Source organism: Somniosus microcephalus, chromosome 7, assembly GCF_052327205.1.
Source record: "Somniosus microcephalus isolate GS21.2 chromosome 7, FLI_Smic_1.0, whole genome shotgun sequence".
Classification (NCBI taxonomy): domain Eukaryota; kingdom Metazoa; phylum Chordata; class Chondrichthyes; order Squaliformes; family Somniosidae; genus Somniosus; species Somniosus microcephalus.
The window spans coordinates 30663329-30680909 of record NC_140993.1 but is presented as its reverse complement, the minus strand read 5'-3'; the positions used below and the strand labels follow the sequence as shown (position 1 = coordinate 30680909).

At 42.5% G+C, this 17581-nt stretch overlaps 1 protein-coding gene across 1 annotated transcript in view; it reads left to right on the top strand.

Annotated features, from left to right (window-relative positions):
- The window catches only part of napgb (N-ethylmaleimide-sensitive factor attachment protein, gamma b), a 52784-nt gene that overhangs the window by 10506 nt on the left and 24697 nt on the right, over positions 1–17581 (top strand). The window contains exons 2-4 of the mRNA XM_085992355.1: positions 9149–9216; positions 12536–12620; positions 15575–15592. Coding sequence (XP_085848481.1) covers positions 9149–9216; positions 12536–12620; positions 15575–15592 — 171 coding nt within the window. The remainder of the gene's footprint in view (positions 1–9148; positions 9217–12535; positions 12621–15574; positions 15593–17581) is intronic.

The window sequence follows — 17581 nt, the reverse complement described above, 5'->3', positions numbered from 1 at the left end:
GGCATCAGCAAATGCCAAAAGGTTGGCAGCCTGCAGAAGATGCAAGGCTTGTTGTGGACATTAAAAGCAGCAGCAATGATGACGTCATATTCTGTGACTTTCTGACTGGAAATACTCAATTGCCAAGGGTTCCCACACGTTGGAAATCAATTGGCCAATTGAGTTAAAATTGCATCAATCTCACACACCCATTTAGATTCGTGTGGGAAACACCAAATTCGGGGAACCCGACAATTCCCCACACCTGAGTTAAAATCGACCCCTAGCAATTTACTCACAACAGATGTTAGGCTAACTGGTCTATAATTCCCTGGTTTCCCCCTCTCGCCATTCTTAAAAAGCGGAGTGACATGTGCAATTTTCCAATCTAAAGGAACGGTTCCTGAATCTAGAGAACTTTGGAAAATTATAGTTGGGGCATCTGCAACGTGCTAGAACATAAGAACATAAGAAATAGGAGCAGGAGTAGGCCAATCGGCCCCTCGAGCCTGCTCCGCCATTCAATAAGATCATGGCTGATCTGATCCTAACCGCCAATCCACTATCACAGAACCATCTCCTGAATCTAACAGAATTAGACACACGAAATAGGAGCAGGATCAGGCTACACGGCCCCTGGGCCCGCTCCACTACCCACAGGGCCATGACCGATCCGAACCTAGACTCATGTCCAAATTCCTGCCCGCTCCCCGTAACCTTTAATTCCCTTTACTTCTAGGAAACTGTCTTATTTCTGTTTTAAATTTATGTAATGATGTAGCTTCTACAGCTTTTTGGGGCAGCATATTCCATGGACCTACCACCCTCTGAGTGAAGTAGTTCCTCCTTATCTCAGTTTTGAAAGAGCAGCCCCTTATTCTAAGACTATGCCCCCTAGTTCTAGTTTCACCCATCATCGGGAACATCTTCCCCGCTTCCACCCAATCCAACCCCTTCACAATCTTATATGTTTCAGTAAGATCGCCTCTCATTCTTCTGAACTCCAATGAGTAGAGTCCCAATCTACTCAACCTCTCCTCATATGTCCATCCCCTCATCCCCGGGATTAACCGAGTGAACCTTCTTTGTACTGACTCGAGAGCAAGTATGTCCTTTCTTAAGTATGGACACCAAAACTGTATGCAGTATTCCAGATGCGGTCTCACCAATACCTTGTACAACTGAAGCAATACCTCCCTATTTTTATATTCTATCCCCCTAGCAATGAAAGCCAACATTCCATTGGCCTTCTTAATCACTTGCTGCACCTGCATACTAACCTTTTGAGTTTCATGCACCAGGACCCCCAGATCCCTGTGCTCACCTACTTCCTTTAAATCCCTGGGATGGAAACCATCTGGTCCTGGGGATTTGTCACTCTTTAGTGCCATTGTTTACGTTAATTTTATTGAGTTTATTGAGTATATCAGGAGGAAAAGACTGGTAAAATCCCAAGTCGGTCCCTTGCAGTCCGATTCGGGAGAATATATAATGGAGAATAAGGAAATGGCAGACCAATTAAACTCATACTTTGGTTCTGTATTCACAAAGGAGGACACAAATAACCTCCCAGGAATATCGGCAAACATAGGGACTAATGAGAGGGAGGAGCTGACAGAAATTAGTATCTCTAGGGATATGGTGTTGGGTAAGTTGAGGGGACTGAAGGCCGACAAATCCCCGGGGCCTGATAAACTACATCCTAGGGTACTTAAGGAGGTGGCCCTGGAGATAGCAGATGCTCTAAGGATCATCTTCCGGAACTCCATTGACTCGGGAACAGTACCCGTGGATTGGAGGGTAGCTAATGTTACCCCAATATTTAAAAAGGGGGGTAGAGAGAAAGCAGGGAATTATAGACCAGTAAGCCTTACATCGGTTGTGGGCAAAATGCTAGAGTCCATTATTAAGGATAAAATAGCGGAGCACTTGACAAATGGGGAAAGGATCGGACAGAGTCAACATGGATTTACAAAGGGTAAATCGTGTTTGACTAATCTGCTGGAATTTTTTGAGGAAGTAACTGGTAAAATAGATGGGGGAGAGCCAGTGGATGTGGTGTACCTTGACTTCCAGAAAGCCTTCGATAAGGTTCCACACAAAAGATTATCATGCAAAATTAAGGCTCATGGGATTGGGGGCAAAGTATTAACGTGGATAGAGAACTGGCTGGCGGATAGAAAACAGAGAGTTGGAATAAACGGCTCGTTTTCGGAGTGGCAGGCAGTGACCAGCGGGGTGCCGCAAGGATCTGTCCTGGGACCCCAGCTGTTCACAATATATATAAATGATCTGGATCAGGGAATTGGATGCAATATTTCCAAATTCGCTGACGACACTAAACTAGGAGGAGGGGTGGGCTCTGATGAGGATGTCAGGAGGCTACAGTGCGATTTGGACAGGTTGGGGGAATGGGCGGATACGTGGCAGATGCACTATAATGTGGATAAATGCGAGGTTATCCACTTTGGGGGTAAAAACAGGAGGGTAGATTATTATCTAAATGGCAATAGATTGGGAGATGGGGAAGTGCAGAGGGACCTGGGTGTTCTTGTGCACCAGTCACTGAAGGAGAGCATGCAGGTGCAACAGGCGATTAAGAAGGCAAATGGTATGTTGGCCTTCATATCAAGGGGGTTCGAGTATAGGAATAGGGATACCTTACTACAGCTGTACAAGGTGCTGGTGAGACCGCATCTGGAGTATTGTGTACAGTTTTGGTCGCCCCATCTGCGGAAGGATGTTCTTGCCATGGAAAGAGTGCAGCGGCGATTCACCAGGCTGATACCTGGAATGGCGGGAATGACCTACGAGGAGAGATTGAATAGTTTGGGCTTGTACTCACTGGAGTTTAGAAGATTGAGAGGGGATCTCATCGAAACATATAAAATTATGGCAGGCCTGGACAGGCTGAATTCAGAGAGAATGTTTCCAATGGCAGGGGAGCACAGAACCAGGGGCCACAGTCTAAAAATAGCGGGCAAATCATTTAAAACAGAGATGAGGAAGAATTTCTTCACTCAAAGAGTGGTGAGCCTGTGGAATTCCCTGCCACAGAGGGCTGTGAAGGCTAATTCAATAAATATTTTCAAGAGAGAATTGGATATATTTCTGAAGGCTAAGGGGATTAAGGGTTACGGAGAAAAGGCGGGGACGGGGTACTGAACTGGTAAGATCAGCTAAGATCTCAGATGAAGATCAGCCATGATCTCATTGAATGGCGGAGCAGGCTCGAAGGGCCGAATGGCCTACTCCTGTTCCTATCTCTATGTTTCCCCGATTTCAATATAACTCCTCTAACAGTGTACTCATTGTTTCCTACCCTTCAGCCAATTTCTTATCCATTTCCAGAGTTTATCCTCAATCCCAACAGCTTTGAGTTTAATTAATAAGCCTCTTGTATGGAACTTCATCGGAAGCCTTTTGGAAGTTGAGGTACATGACCGCTTAATGCTTACCACAGTTCACTTGGATTATGATTTCCTTTCAGATGAAACCTTAAAGCAAGGCCACGTTTCTCTGTTCAGGTGGGTGTAAAATATTCCATGGCACTTTTCAAAGAGCAGGGAGTTCTCTCTGTGTCCTGGCCAACCTTTCTATTACTGCCGAAAAAAATAGAAGCTCTGGTTATTCATCTCCTTTGCTGTTTGTTGAACCTTGCTGTGCGCAATTGGCTGCTGTGCTTGCATAAAGAGCAAACATGACTGCACTTTAAAAGCAATTGGTTGTAAAGTGCTCCGAGTCATCCCGAGGACAAGATAAAGGCCCATATAAAGGCAAGTTTGTTTGTTTATATGCTAATAAAGTTAAGTTACAGGTAGCAGTCTCCATATATAGTTGCCTATATTTATTCGTACTTATTCTCACCTAGCACTTTTTTTGCTTCAAGTCTGACATGTTCTTGCAGATCTCCCTCCAGCATACCCAAGTACGTTTCCAGGTTGACTTCCAGAGTGTTGGCCTCCCATACCTGCTTACCCCCTGGGTACTAATGGGTATCCCTCTGCCCCTAGAATAGAGGTGGCCAAGCATTTGTCCTCGTGCCGAATAGGCGTGCACCATGGAGCCTCTGGCCACGTATAAAGTTTAAAATCAATGGTTTCTTTAATTTTCATATATCCCAGGTTGCTCGCACGAAAGTGATTTATTTAAGTCCGAAACTAGGGTCTTAAATCTAAACAAAGCAAACTACGTAGGTATGAGGGGCGAGTTGGCTAAGGTAGATTGGGAAACTACATTAAAAGGTATGATGGTAGACAAGCAATGGCTAGCATTTAAAGAATTAATACATAGTTTACAACAAATATACATTCCTTCAAGGCACAAAAACCCCACAGGAAATGTGGTCCAACCGTAGCTAATAAGAGAAGTTAAAGATAGTATTCGATCAAAGGAAGAGGCTTATAATGTTGCCAAAAAGAGTAGTAAGCCTGAGGATTGGGAGGATTTTAGAATTCAGCAAAAGAGGACCAAGAAATTGATAAGGAAAGAGAAAAAAGAATATGAGAGTGAATTAGCAAGTGACATAAAAACAGATTGTAAATGTTTCTATAGGTAGGTATGTAAATAGAAGAGATTAGTGAAAGTAAATGTGGGCCCATTAGAGGCAGAGACAGGAGAAATTATAATGGGCAATAAGGAAATGGCAGAGACATTAAACAAATAATGTATCTGTCTTCACGGTAGAAGACACAAAAAACATTCCGGAAATAATGGGGAACCAAGGGTCCAGAGAGAATGATGAACCTAAAGAAATCAGTATAAGTAAATACATAGTACTGGAGAAATTAATGGGACTAAGTGGCGACAAATCCCCTGGACCTGACGACCTGCATCCTAGGGTTTTAAAAGAGGTAACTGCAGAGATGGTGGATGCACTGGTATTAATCTTCCAGAATTCCCTAGATTCTAGAACAGTCCCCAAGGATTGGAAGGTAGCAAACATAACCCCGCTATTTAAGAAAGGAGGAAGAGAAAAAAACAGGAACTATAGGCCAGTTAGCCTGACATCAGTAGTAGGCAAAATGCTAGAATCTATTATTAGTGACGTGGTAACAGGGCACTTAGAAAATTGTAATATGATTAGGCAGAGTCAACATGGTTTTATGAAAAAGAAATCGTGTTTGACAAATCTGTTAAGAGTTTTTTGAAGATGTAACTAGTAGGATGGATAAGGGGGAACCAGTGGATGTAGTGTATTTGGATTTTCAAAAAGCATTCGATAAGGTGCCACACAAGAGGTTATTACACAAGATTAGGGCTCATGGGATTGGGGTAATATATTAGCATGGATTGAGGATTGGTTAATGGACAGAACCAGAGTACGAATAAACGGGACTTTTTCAGGTTGGCAGGCTATAACTAGTGGGGTACTGTAAGGATCAATGCTTGGGCCTCAGCTATTTACAATCTATATTAATGACTTTGATGAAGGAACTGAGTGTAACGCATCCAAGTTTGCTGATGATACAAAGTTAGGTGGGAAAGTAAACTGTGAGGAGGACACAAAGAGGCTGCCGAGAGATAGAGACAGGTTGACTGAATGGGCAAGAACATGGCAAATGAAATACAATGTGGGGACGTGTGAAGTTATCCACTTTGGTAGGAAAAACAAAAAAGAATATTTTTTGAATGATGAGAGAGTGGGAAATGTTTGCATTCAGAGGAATCTGGGTGTCCTTGTACATGAATCACAGAAAGGTAACGTTCAGGTACAGCAAGCAATTAGGAAAGCATATGGTATGTTAGCTTTTGATAAAAAGGGATTAGAGTATTAAGAGTAAAGAAGTCTTACTACAATTATACAGGGCATTGGTGAGGCCACACCTGGAGTACTTGCCTTCGAGAGAGTGCAACGAAGGTTCACTAGCGTGGTTCCTGGGATGAGGGGATTGCCTTATGAGGAGAGATTGAATAGACTAGGCCTATATTCCCTAGAGTTTAGAAGAATGCGAGGTTATCTAATTGAAACATATAAAATTCTTAAGGGGCTTGACGGGGTAGATGCAGGGAGGATGACTCCCCTGGCTGGGGAATCTAGAACCAGGGGTCACAGTCTCCGAATAAGGGATCAGCCATTTAGGACTGAGATGAGAAATTTCTTCACTCAAAGGGTTGTGAATCTTTGGAATCCTCTACCGCAGGGAGCTGTGGATGTTCAGTCATTGACTATATTCACAACAGAGATCAATAAATGTTTGGGAATTAAAGGATTTGGGGATAGTGCGGGAAGGTGGAGTTGAGGTAGAAGATCAGCCATGATCTCATTGAATGGCGGAGTAAGCTCGAAGGGCTGAATGGTCTATTCCTGCTCCTATTTCTTATGTTCTAACTGAGTTTGGTGTCCTGATTGAGAATTAATCCGCCAGTGAGGTAACAGCGCTTATAAACAGCCCTTTCCAATCCTCCCGGCCTGCAAAATTGAAACTGGACAAACCAGCAAGTAATAAGTGCCAGTCGGACTAGTTTTCAGCTTCAAGGACCAGATTGGTAAATGGCTATTAAACTAGTTGAGCAGCATTCTTGCAGATGCTGATTCGTGATCCAGTTATGCTTTAGTTTTAGCACCTGCTAATGCACTAAACTTCTAGAAACTCCCTGGATTAAAGTTGAGTTCCTGTGAGAGTTAATTTTTTTTGCCTTTAAAGCTTTAACATAGGAAAATGTCCCAAGGTGCTTCACAGGAACGTAATTGGACAAAAATTGACACTGTGCCAGGAAGAGAGGTGGAGAGGTTAAGCGAGCGAATTTTAGATCTTCGGGCCTATACAGCTGAAGGCACAGCAGCCAATGGTGGGATGAAGGGAGTGAGGGTTGGACAAGAGGCCAGAGTTGGAATAATAATTTAAGATTCTATCTGCACTGAAAGGAATTTCACTCCTGCTATCATTGGTTGGTTGCCATATGTGCTAAACTTGTCGATTAGTGCTAATTCTTTGCCTGTGATTGTAGTGTTTTTGCAGCAAAACCTGCCACTTGCACCAAAATTTGGTTGTTAAGACAGAATACTTCAGTTCATAATATTTCATAAATTGTTTTGATGCTGAGCAATAAAAAAAAAACAACTATCTGAAAAGCGTGAGTTTTCTTGTGTTTTTCTAGTAACTTTTCAAATAGCAATCTTTTAATTTAATTTTTTTTTTAAATTGTAACTAGCATAGTTTTGGAGACTTCTTGCATAAAGCCAGTAGGACTAAATTAAGAACAGTCAGTCGCAACAATAGGAACTGGCCAGTTATCAAAGCTTTTGAATCATAGACTGATACAACACAGAAGGAGGCCATTTGGCCTATCGTGCCTGTGGTAGCACTATCCAGTTAATCTCACTCCCTGCTCTTTCGCTGTAGCCCGGTAAATTTTTCCCCTTCGAGTATTTATCTAATTCTCTTTTGAATATTACTATTGAATCTGCTTCCACCAGCCTTTCAGGCAGTGCACTCCAGATCACAACAACTTGCTGTGCAAAAAAATGTTTCCTCATGTCAATGGCAGCCATGGCTCAGTGGGTAGCACTCTCGCCTCTGAGTCAGAAGGTTGTGGGTTCAAGTCCCACTCCAGAGACTTGAGCACAGAAATCTAGGCTGACACTCCAGTGGAGTATTGAGGGAGTGCTACACCATCGAAGGTGCCGTCTTTCAGATGATGCATTAACCCTCTCTCAGGTGGGCGTTAAAGATCCCATCGCATCAATGTTCCCTTTAAGCTTCTCTGGACCTCCCGCGCAGCCAGCTCGCCAGCTTTCCAATGCGAAGAACCGCTCTTGCACGGCATTTTTGAATGGACCGCGCAGCCCCTTAAAGGGGCCGTGCACCCAAAAAAAAATAAGAGGGAACATTCCATGGCACTATTTCAAAGAAGAGCAGGGGAGTTATCCCCGGTGTCCTGGCCAATATTTATCCCTCAATCAACATCACTGAAAAACAGATTATCTGGTCATTATCACATTGCTGTTTGTGGGAGCTTGCTGTGCGCAAATTGGCTGCTGCGTTTCCTACATTACAGCAGTGACTACACTTTCAAAAGTGCTTCATTGGCTGTAAAGCGCTTTGGGACATCCTGATGTCGTGAAAGGTGCTGTATAAAGGCAAGTCTTTCTTTTTTCTTGCTCACGTCGCCTCTGGTTCTTTTGCCAATCACCTTCAATCTGTGTCCTTTAGTTACTGACCCTTCTACCACTGGAAACAGTTTCTCTTACTCGATCAAAACCAGTCATGATTTTGAACACCTCTGTCAAATCTCCTCTTAACCTCCCCTGCTCTAAGGAGAACAACCCCAGCTTCTCCAGTCTCTCCACATAACGGAAGTCCCTCATTCCTGGTACCATTCCAGTAAATCTCTTCTGCACCCTCTCCAAGGCCTAAAGTGTGGTGCCAAAAATTGAACACAGTACACCAGCTGAGGCCTAACTAGTGTTTTTATAAAGGCTTAGCCTAACTGCCTTGTTTTTGTACTCTATTCCTCTATTTATAAAGCCCAGGATCCCATATGCTTTTTTTTAACAGCCTTCTCAACTTGTCCCGCCACCTTACCCTAACCCGATGTTCTCCTGAAGTCTGTTACTATCCTCTAAATTTCCGAGTTTCATGTCATCTGCAAACTATGAAATTATGCCCTGTATACCCAAGTCCAGGTCATTGATATATATCAAAAAGAATCAGTGTATGAGTATTTTTACTACAATCCCTATTTCAGTCTAATGTAAACCTGCTTTTGTAGCTGTGAAAATATGTTAATGTTTTACATAGTGTAAGATTTACATACATACACTCCCAGGTCTCTCTCTTCCTGCACCCCTTTTAAAATTGTACCATTTAGTTTATATTGCCTCTCCTCATTTTTCCTACCAAAATGTATCACTTCACACTTCTCTGCGTTAAATTTCATCTGTCAAGTGTCTGCCCATTTCACCAGCCTGTCTATGTTCTCCTGAAGTCTGTTACTATCCTCTAAATTTCCGAGTTTCATGTCATCTGCAAACTATGAAATTATGCCCTGTATACCCAAGTCCAGGTCATTGATATATATCAAAAAGAATCAGTGTATGAGTATTTTTACTACAATCCCTATTTCAGTCTAATGTAAACCTGCTTTTGTAGCTGTGAAAATATGTTAATGCACTATTAAGGTACATGGAATAAGATTCACGTGATTGATCCTGTTTTATTTGCAGTCTGAAAACAGGCTTTCTGAAGTGGAAACCTGATTATGACAGTGCAGCATCTGAATATGCAAAGGCAGGTAAGAGACAAGATCTTAACATCTGAAGTTACTTTGTGGAGTTTCAATCACACATTTCAAGTTGATTTCATCCTAAATTGTAGCTGTGTCCTTTGTCGTGTGTTACTTGTAGTCAACACTATGGGTTCCTTTTTATGCAATAAAAGCTACACGTTATGTTAATGATTTGTGCAATAAGTATATGCAAATCTATATGGCTGCCTTTTCAGGTATTGGCCCAGAAATTCGGGTCGGAGGCTTCCCGCTGGTGCAAGCCTCCGACCTGCACTTACTAGCGCGCCGGCCATTGAGCTGTGGGCCCGCGTGGGATTCCGATCCTGGGCCTCCTCCAACTGCTGGCGTGCAGTGCTTGCGTATCCCAGGGGCACAGTTAGTTCGAAGCATCCCCTGGGATCATGTGGGCCATGGAGAGCCAATTGGAGCAGGGAATGCTTCATTCATAAAATTAACAGGAAGAGCTGTCAAAACTATAAATACTATAAGCCCCAAAACATCACTAAAACTTCAAATAAATTTTTTTTTAATCACATTTTTAAAAATAACTATAAATTACATAAAATAACTATTTTAAACAATTTAAATTTTTGAAAAAATTAATTACATTTTCTAACGGGGCTAAAAATAAACTTACCTTTAAAGTATTTAAAAATAATAAACCTGTGGAAAAACTGTTTTAATTTTAATTAATTCACCACTTACCTTGTTAAAAGCAGGCCTTGCGCCTGCTTTTTACATGTGTAACTCCTGGAGACTTACCCTCCTGGAGAAATCTGCAAAAAAAAAGTAAGTTCCATGCGCACGCGCTGCCTCTCCGGCGCACGCGTTCGACCTCTGAACCCTTTCCTTTAAGGGAACGGAAGTTCCGGTTTCCCGCGCACGCGCAGTGCATGCACGAAACCGGCACTTCTATTGGGCCTACGGGTGTGTACCCCGTGCGTACTCACCCGTGGAGACCCGAATTTCTGGGCCATTATGTTAAGATTTTGGAATTGTAACATCTATAATTTAAAACAGTGATTTAAAAAAAAAAAGTTAACAATGGGGAAAAAAACCTGTTAAACCCACAATTTAACTTTTTGATAAAACCATGTAATAGTTTGCACCCTCCCATTCAGTTAGTTTCATTTTTCAACATATACTGCTCACTGAGCCATTCTTTGAGAATTGGTTACAACTGTTTTTTTAAAAAACACAATCCTGTCATGAACAGGGATGAGTTGTTCAAGGATGTACAGGAAGAATGCGGTTTTTCATGCAGTACCTCATAGACACTTTTTTGCCACGTGAATTACGTTAATTACAGGCCTGGAAAAAAAATCTCCTTGTTTTAGCTTTGTTCTGGCAGTGGTTTCAAGATAAATCTCAGTATGCTGCAATGCTATGTTATGTGCACGGCAGAAAAGTCTGATAGTAGAGTAGCAATGTGATTTAAGGAGTGTGATTTAAGGAACATGTTATTACTTCATGGATTTTCCATTTCAGAACAGTCAATTGGGGTTCAGCTTTCCCAGAGAGTTTGGTTTAGAATTTCCGTTCATGTTATGCTGGCTCCCCAGCATACGTTAAGCGGAACTGGGTGGCAAATTCTTCGGGAAGCACTCTGCTGGGTCCCGGTCTCCACAGCTTTTCCGGATTTCCCTCCAGAAATGACAGGGGATGACGGTATACTTGTTAATATATGAATATGCATTTGATATGCAAATGATAGAAATACACCGTCCAATGTATTTTCTGTCATTTATGCCATAACAGCATTGAGTGCAAGGAGTACTGTTTTGTCCTTTGAGTCCAGTGTCGCTGTGCTCAGCAGAGTGGCTTTAAACATTAAAGGGACAAAAACCTTAAGGTGCCTCTTTTGAAAATTTAAAATGTTGGCCCGTATTTTCCGATCCCTACGGGTGTGTAGACAGCTCGTACACACCCGTAGGGACCTCGCAAGTGCCGGTTTCATGCATGCGTAGCGCATGCGCTGGAAACCGGCACTTCCGATCTGTCAAGAACCCTCTTGACCGATCCTCCGCCTGCCCTGGAGAAGGGCCTCTGCGGGCAGAGAGTTCCGCTTTCTGCTCAACCTCTGCCCACTGAAAACCTTTAAAAATCTTACGCCTGGTAAAAGCGTAAGGCCTGCTTTTACCAGCGTAAGAGTTTTAAAAAAAAAAAAGTAAAAGAAATTTTTTTTTCACTCATTTATAATTTAAAAATACTTTTAAAAGGGGTAAGTTTATTTTTAGCCCCAAAATATTTAAAATATTTAATTTAATGTAATTTAAACTGATTTTAAAAACGTGATTAAAAAAAATTATTTAATGTTTTGATGTTTTTTGAGTGATCCCCATTCATACTTTTGATGGGTCGAAGCTGAGAGAGACCTGTTAAAAGTGTGAAGGGGAGATTCCCATCTCCCATTGGTTCCCCATGGCCCATGTGATCCTAGGGACGCTTGCGAACCGCCTGCTCCCTGGGATACCTGGGCCTCTGTGTGTGCGCGCGCGCGCGCGCGCGCGCGCACCAGGAGAGGCCCAGGAGCGGAAATGTCCGGACCTCCGGAGCCTTCAGGTAAGGGCGTAGATTTTTTCCACATCGGAGGCCTCCGCACCCAGGAAGCCTCCGATCGGAAAATACGGGCCGTTCTGTGTTTCAATATATCAGATATCAAGAAGCTGCCAGCCACCCCTCCTGCAGATTCCCCAGCAGAGTCTGGGAGTTAGCTTAAAACCGGCGAAGTGGCCTGACCCCGGAAAATTGGCTGGCGTTAAGCTTGTGTCCTTGTGCCAGTTGTGCAAATTCTTTCTTTTTAGTTGAAACTCTTGTCCCACCGAAGATGCATCCGGATTCTGCAATAGCGGAACATTCAGGCTCCTGTATTATCACAGAATCACAGAATCACAGAATCTACAGTGCAGATAGAGGCCATTTCGGCCCATCGAGCCTGCACCGACACATATCCCACCCTATCCCCGTAACCCCACGTATTTAACCCCCTAACACTAAGGGTCAATTTATCATAGCCAAATCAACCTAACCTGCACATCTTTGGACTGTGGGAGGAAACCGGAGCACCCGGAGAAAACCCACGCAGACACAGGGAGAATGTGCAAACTCCACACAGACAGTCGCCCGAGGCCAGATTTGAACCCGGGTCCCTGGCGCTGTGGTAGAAGAAACTGGCTTAAATGAAGATCGCTACTATATAGCTTTATGTTGACTCATGCCCCTTCTCCACGAGGAGCTAATATAAAGCTGGTTCCTTTTCATTGTAATAGGTTATATAATTTTTTTAAAATATACAACTCTTGTACTGTATTCTGTTTCTGTACAGCTGTTGCATTCAAAAATGCAAAACAGTATGACCAAGCAAAGGATGCCTACCTAAGAGAAGCCGAGTCACATCAGAACAACAGAGCGTATCCTTTTATTAGGTTATTGAAGAATGACAGACCAGCTGCTTGAAGCAAACACTTACCTTTGTTTTATAAAGTAATATTTTAAAGTATTTCTTGCAAAAATACTGATCATCAGAGTTTTTAGTTTTTAAGGAAAGTACATCAGAGGATGTTATAAATTCTTCAGTTCTGTGCATTACAACTGCTAAATAATAAATACCATGGGGGTGAATTTCTGTGGGCATTCTCCTGTTTGTCCACAGTTAGTTTGGCTGAAGAGCCATGAAAACCCTGGGGAAATGGCGTTAATGCTGTTATCACTGTGCTGATGTTTCACTGAAGTTATGATGGATGAGCGGGAGAACCCCCAGGGAAATTCGCCTCCAGTGTGCTTTCAGTAGATGCCTGTTGAGTCTCATTGTTCTGCTGTATTTTGTTTTTAAAAAGATTTCACATTTGGTTTTAAATCAGTCGTCCTTGCAGCTTCCTGCTGTAAGAACCATCTCGTTTACATTGCTGATGGCATTTCGAGCTAGTAGGCAGAGGCATTGCCTTTCTCTGACTGTCTGTTGAAAGTGTCAGTGGTAGCACTTTGGCCTCTGAGTCAGAAGGTTGTGGGTTCAAGCCCCACTCCAGAGACCTGAGCACATAATCTAGTCTGACACTCCAGTGCAGTATTGAGGGAGTGCTGCACTGTCTGAGGTGCCGTCTTTTGGATGAGACATTAAACCGAGGCCCTGTCTGCCCTCTCGGGTGGATGTAAAAGATCCCATGGCACTATTCGGAGTAGAGCCGGATGCTCTCCCAACATTTGGCCAACATTTATACACCTCCAAAAAAGTGTAGGGGGTGGTGGCAGCTAAATCTTTAAGCATGCAAGTATTTAGAATTAAATTGTCACTGAGTCCTGAATCAGAATTTAACTCAAAATTCATACATTGTATCCATAGTCGACAGTTGGCGTCGCAATATATTTTTTTTCAGGACAACTTGGCTAAATAAAATGGAGATGAATTTCCGCAGGGGTTCTCCTGCTAGTCATAGAATGGTTACAGCACAGAAGAAGGCCATTCAGCCCGTCAGCTAGTCCCACTCCCCTGCTCATTCCCCGTAGCACGGCAAATGTTTTTCCTTCAGGTACTTATCCAATTCCCTTTTGAAAGCCACAATTAAATCTGTCTCCACCACCCTTTCAGGCAGTGAATTCCAAATCCTAACCACTCACTGTGTAAAAAAGTTTCCCCTCATGTCACCTTTGGTTCTTCTGCCAATCACCTTAAATCTGTGTCCTCTGGTTCTTGACCCTTCCGCCAATGGGAGCAGTTTCTTTCTATCTACTCTGTCTAGACCCCTCATGATTTTGAACACCTCTATCAAATCTCCTCTCAACCTTCTCTGCTCTAAGGAGAACAACCCTAGCTTCTCCAGTCTATCCACGTAACTGAAGTCCCTCATCCCTGGAACCATTCTTGTAAATCTTTTCTATTTATGAAGCCCAGTATCCCATATGCTTTTTTAACCACTTTCTCAACCTGCCCTGCCACCTTCAATGGTTTGTGCACATATACCCCCAGGTTGTGAATCTTTGGAATTCTCTACCCCAAAGGGCTGTGGATGCTGAGTCGTTGAGTATATTCGGGGCTGAGATTGATCGATTTTTGGACTCTAGGGGAATCGAAGGATATGGGTATCGGGTGGGAAAGTGGAGCTGAGGTTGAAGGTCAGCCATGATCTTATTGAATGGCAGAGCAGGCTCAAAGGGCTGTATGTCCTGCTCCTAATTCTTATGTTTTATGTTTCTCCGTTCATACACCCCCTTTAGAATTGTACCCTTTAGTTTATATTGCCTCTCCTCATTCTTCTCACCAAAATGTATCACTTTGCACTTTTCTGCGTTAAATTTCATCTGCCACGCGTCAGCCCATTCCACCAGCCTGTCTATATCTTCTTGAAGTCTATCACTATCCTCCTCACTATACTGCAAATTTTGAAATTGTGCCCTGTACTCCCAAGTCTAAGTCATTAATATATTTTTAAAAAGCAGTGGTCCTAGTACCGACTCCTGGGGAACACATCTGCATACCTTCCTCCAGTCCGAAAACCAACCGTTCAACACTACTCTGTTTCCTGTCGCTTAGCCAATTTCGTATCCATGCTGCCACTGTCCCATTTATTCCATGGGCTTCATCTTTGCTGACAAGTCTATTATGTGGCACTTTATCAAACGCCTTTTGAAAGTCCATGTACACCACATCAACCGCATTGCCCTCATCAACCCTCTCTGTTACCTCATCATAAACTCGGATCCACTCGGATCAAGTTAGTTAAACACAATTTGCCTTTAACAAATCTGTGCTGGCTTTCCTTAGTTAATCCATACTTGTCCAAGTGACTGTTAATTTTGTCCAAGATTATCATTTCTAAAAGCTTCTCCACTACCGAGGTTAAACTGACTGGCCTGTAGTTGCTGGGTTTATCCTTGCACTGCTTGAAATATGGCAATAGTCGGTGGAAAAGCTGCAGAAACGAGATAAACACAATGGAAATTCACTCCCATTGTTTTCAGGACAACTTCCTAAGTACTTCTAGGACCTGCCTCTTACATTATCAAGTCAGAATGTAGAAATTGCTTGCTTTTCAGAATTGAAATGTAGAATTAGCATGATTGTGAAGACCTATAAATTAAATGGGTGAAACGCTATAACTGAAACTTAAAAAAGGCAAAGTGGAACTCAGTTATAATTTTATAAGATCCTGAACTTAGCACAGTAATGAAGATGGCTTCATAAACTCAGTGAGCCCTTAAAGGGACTAATACCTTCTCGTTGCCATATTTCAAGCAGTGACACGATCCAGATGAGAAATTGGTCTGTCTGATCAGATCAGACTAAATAGTTGAACTGGTCATATGTGTAATGATATGTCTTTGTTGCTGACACTTCTGTTCGTCTTCCTTAACTGTCTGTTCACTCTAGTTTCTTCCATGCTGCTAAGTAAGTACCATTCTAAATTTCATTGTATCACAGAATTGTTTTTTTTAATTCGTGCCTGGGATGTGGGCGCCGCTGGCAAGGCCAGCATTTATTACCCATCCCTAATTTCCCTTGAGAAGGTGGTGGTGAGTCACCTCCTTGAATCGCTGCAGTCCATGTGGTGAAGGTAGACCCACAGTGCTGTTAGGGAGTGTGTTCCAGGATTTTAACCCAGTGATGATGAAGGAACGGCGATATATTTCCAAGTCAGGATGGTGTGTGACATGGAGGGGAACTTGCAGGTGGTGGTGTTCCCATGCGCCTGCTGCCCTTGTCCTTCTAGGTGGAAGAGGTCACGGGTTTGGGAGGTGCTGCCGAAGAAGCCTTGGCGAGTTGCTGCAGTGCATCTTGTAGATGGTACACACTGCAGCAATGGTACGCCGGTGGTGGAGGGGGTGCCAGTCAGGTGGTCTGCTTTGTCCTGGATGGTGTCGAGCTTCTTGAGTGTTGTTGGAGCTGCACTCATCCAGGCAAATGACGAGTATTCCATCACACTCCTGACTTGTGCCTTGTAGATCCATTCATGTAACTAAATGAAACCAAGTGTGAATGGTGAAGTTGGAGGCTGACCTAGTGCCCTCCTAACGGGTTCAAATCTGAACTTTTTAAAATTTTGTTGGGACTAAAATTGGGGGTTTACAGAAGATAGGTAGACTGTAAGGCCGCTCTACTCTTCAACAAGCTGGACTAATGCAAGTCTACAAAGAGGATTGTCTGTGTGTGCCTATATTTGCAAACCTCAAATTCCACATGACTTTGATCTCATGCTCTTTATTTCTTGTACATTTGACTTCAATTACATCTGTTCATTATACTGCTAAGTGACATTCTGAGGGCAAACTCTTTTTTTTCTTGCGATCTGGCTTCTTAGAAGTTGTGCTTTTGTCCATGTCACTAGTAATAGTAAAAAAACCGTACTGCTAATGCCATATATATACTGTATTGTCATTCTGCAGTATCGTACTAAAGGTGATTTTTTTGCTCTCATGCAGTTTTTCACCAAGTTTCTTGCTATTGGATTGCAAAGTATAGAACGAGAAAAGGTTGTTGGGCCCCATTTGCATCTGATCTTTTCTACAGGCTGTGTGTAACTTTCACTGCCGTGGACTTTATCTCAGTTTCTCACTAACTGTAATTCACTGATTTCTCATTCCAGGTTTTGTGCAAATGGGGACCCATTGATTGCCCAAACCATGCAGGTTCATACTAATCACTTTCATCCCACAGGTTTCTAGTTGAAGAAAGTGGTAGTTGTTCTCCGAGCATGAGGTCAAAGGGAGAAATTGACAAATGAGTGGTCAACATAGGAATTATAGGAGAGGTTAAACCTTGGAGACTTTCATAAGAAACTAAAGACTTAAAATTATCTGATGCATTGGGTAAATCACTCTATCGTGTTGCCGTGACCATTCCGCGACTGGGCTTTCTAAAACGGGTTTGCAGATACTGAATTTTTTTGGACAAAACGAGTTTCTCCCCAGTAGTGATGACATCCTGAAAACCTTTTTAACGTAATTTCTGCCACTATAGTGATGTTGTAATAAAGAGGAAGTCTTTCTCTCAAGACTACATTCAAAAACAAATTGTCAAAGGACTTATTTTTGATTCTAGTTGTTTGCAAATATTTTTCTTTAATAGCGAATGCTGATAACATAATTAAGGAAACTGTCATTAAAGTGCCTAACTCTGGTGATGTTGGAGAATTAAATCAACGTTAGTAGTTACAGTCATTAAACTAGATGATTTGGCAATCTTCTCTCTACAATGCATGTATGTTAACAGCTGCACTTTCTGCCAAGTCTGTAACCCTTTCAAGCCAGTTTTGTTCTGCAAAAAAGCTATTTTTTTGTTTCAATTTTACTCAAAGTTTTGTGCAGAAGACGAGGGAAGTCTGTACTGGAACATTTCCACACTTTTGTCTTGCAGTATTGATATTGTGCCTTTATTAGT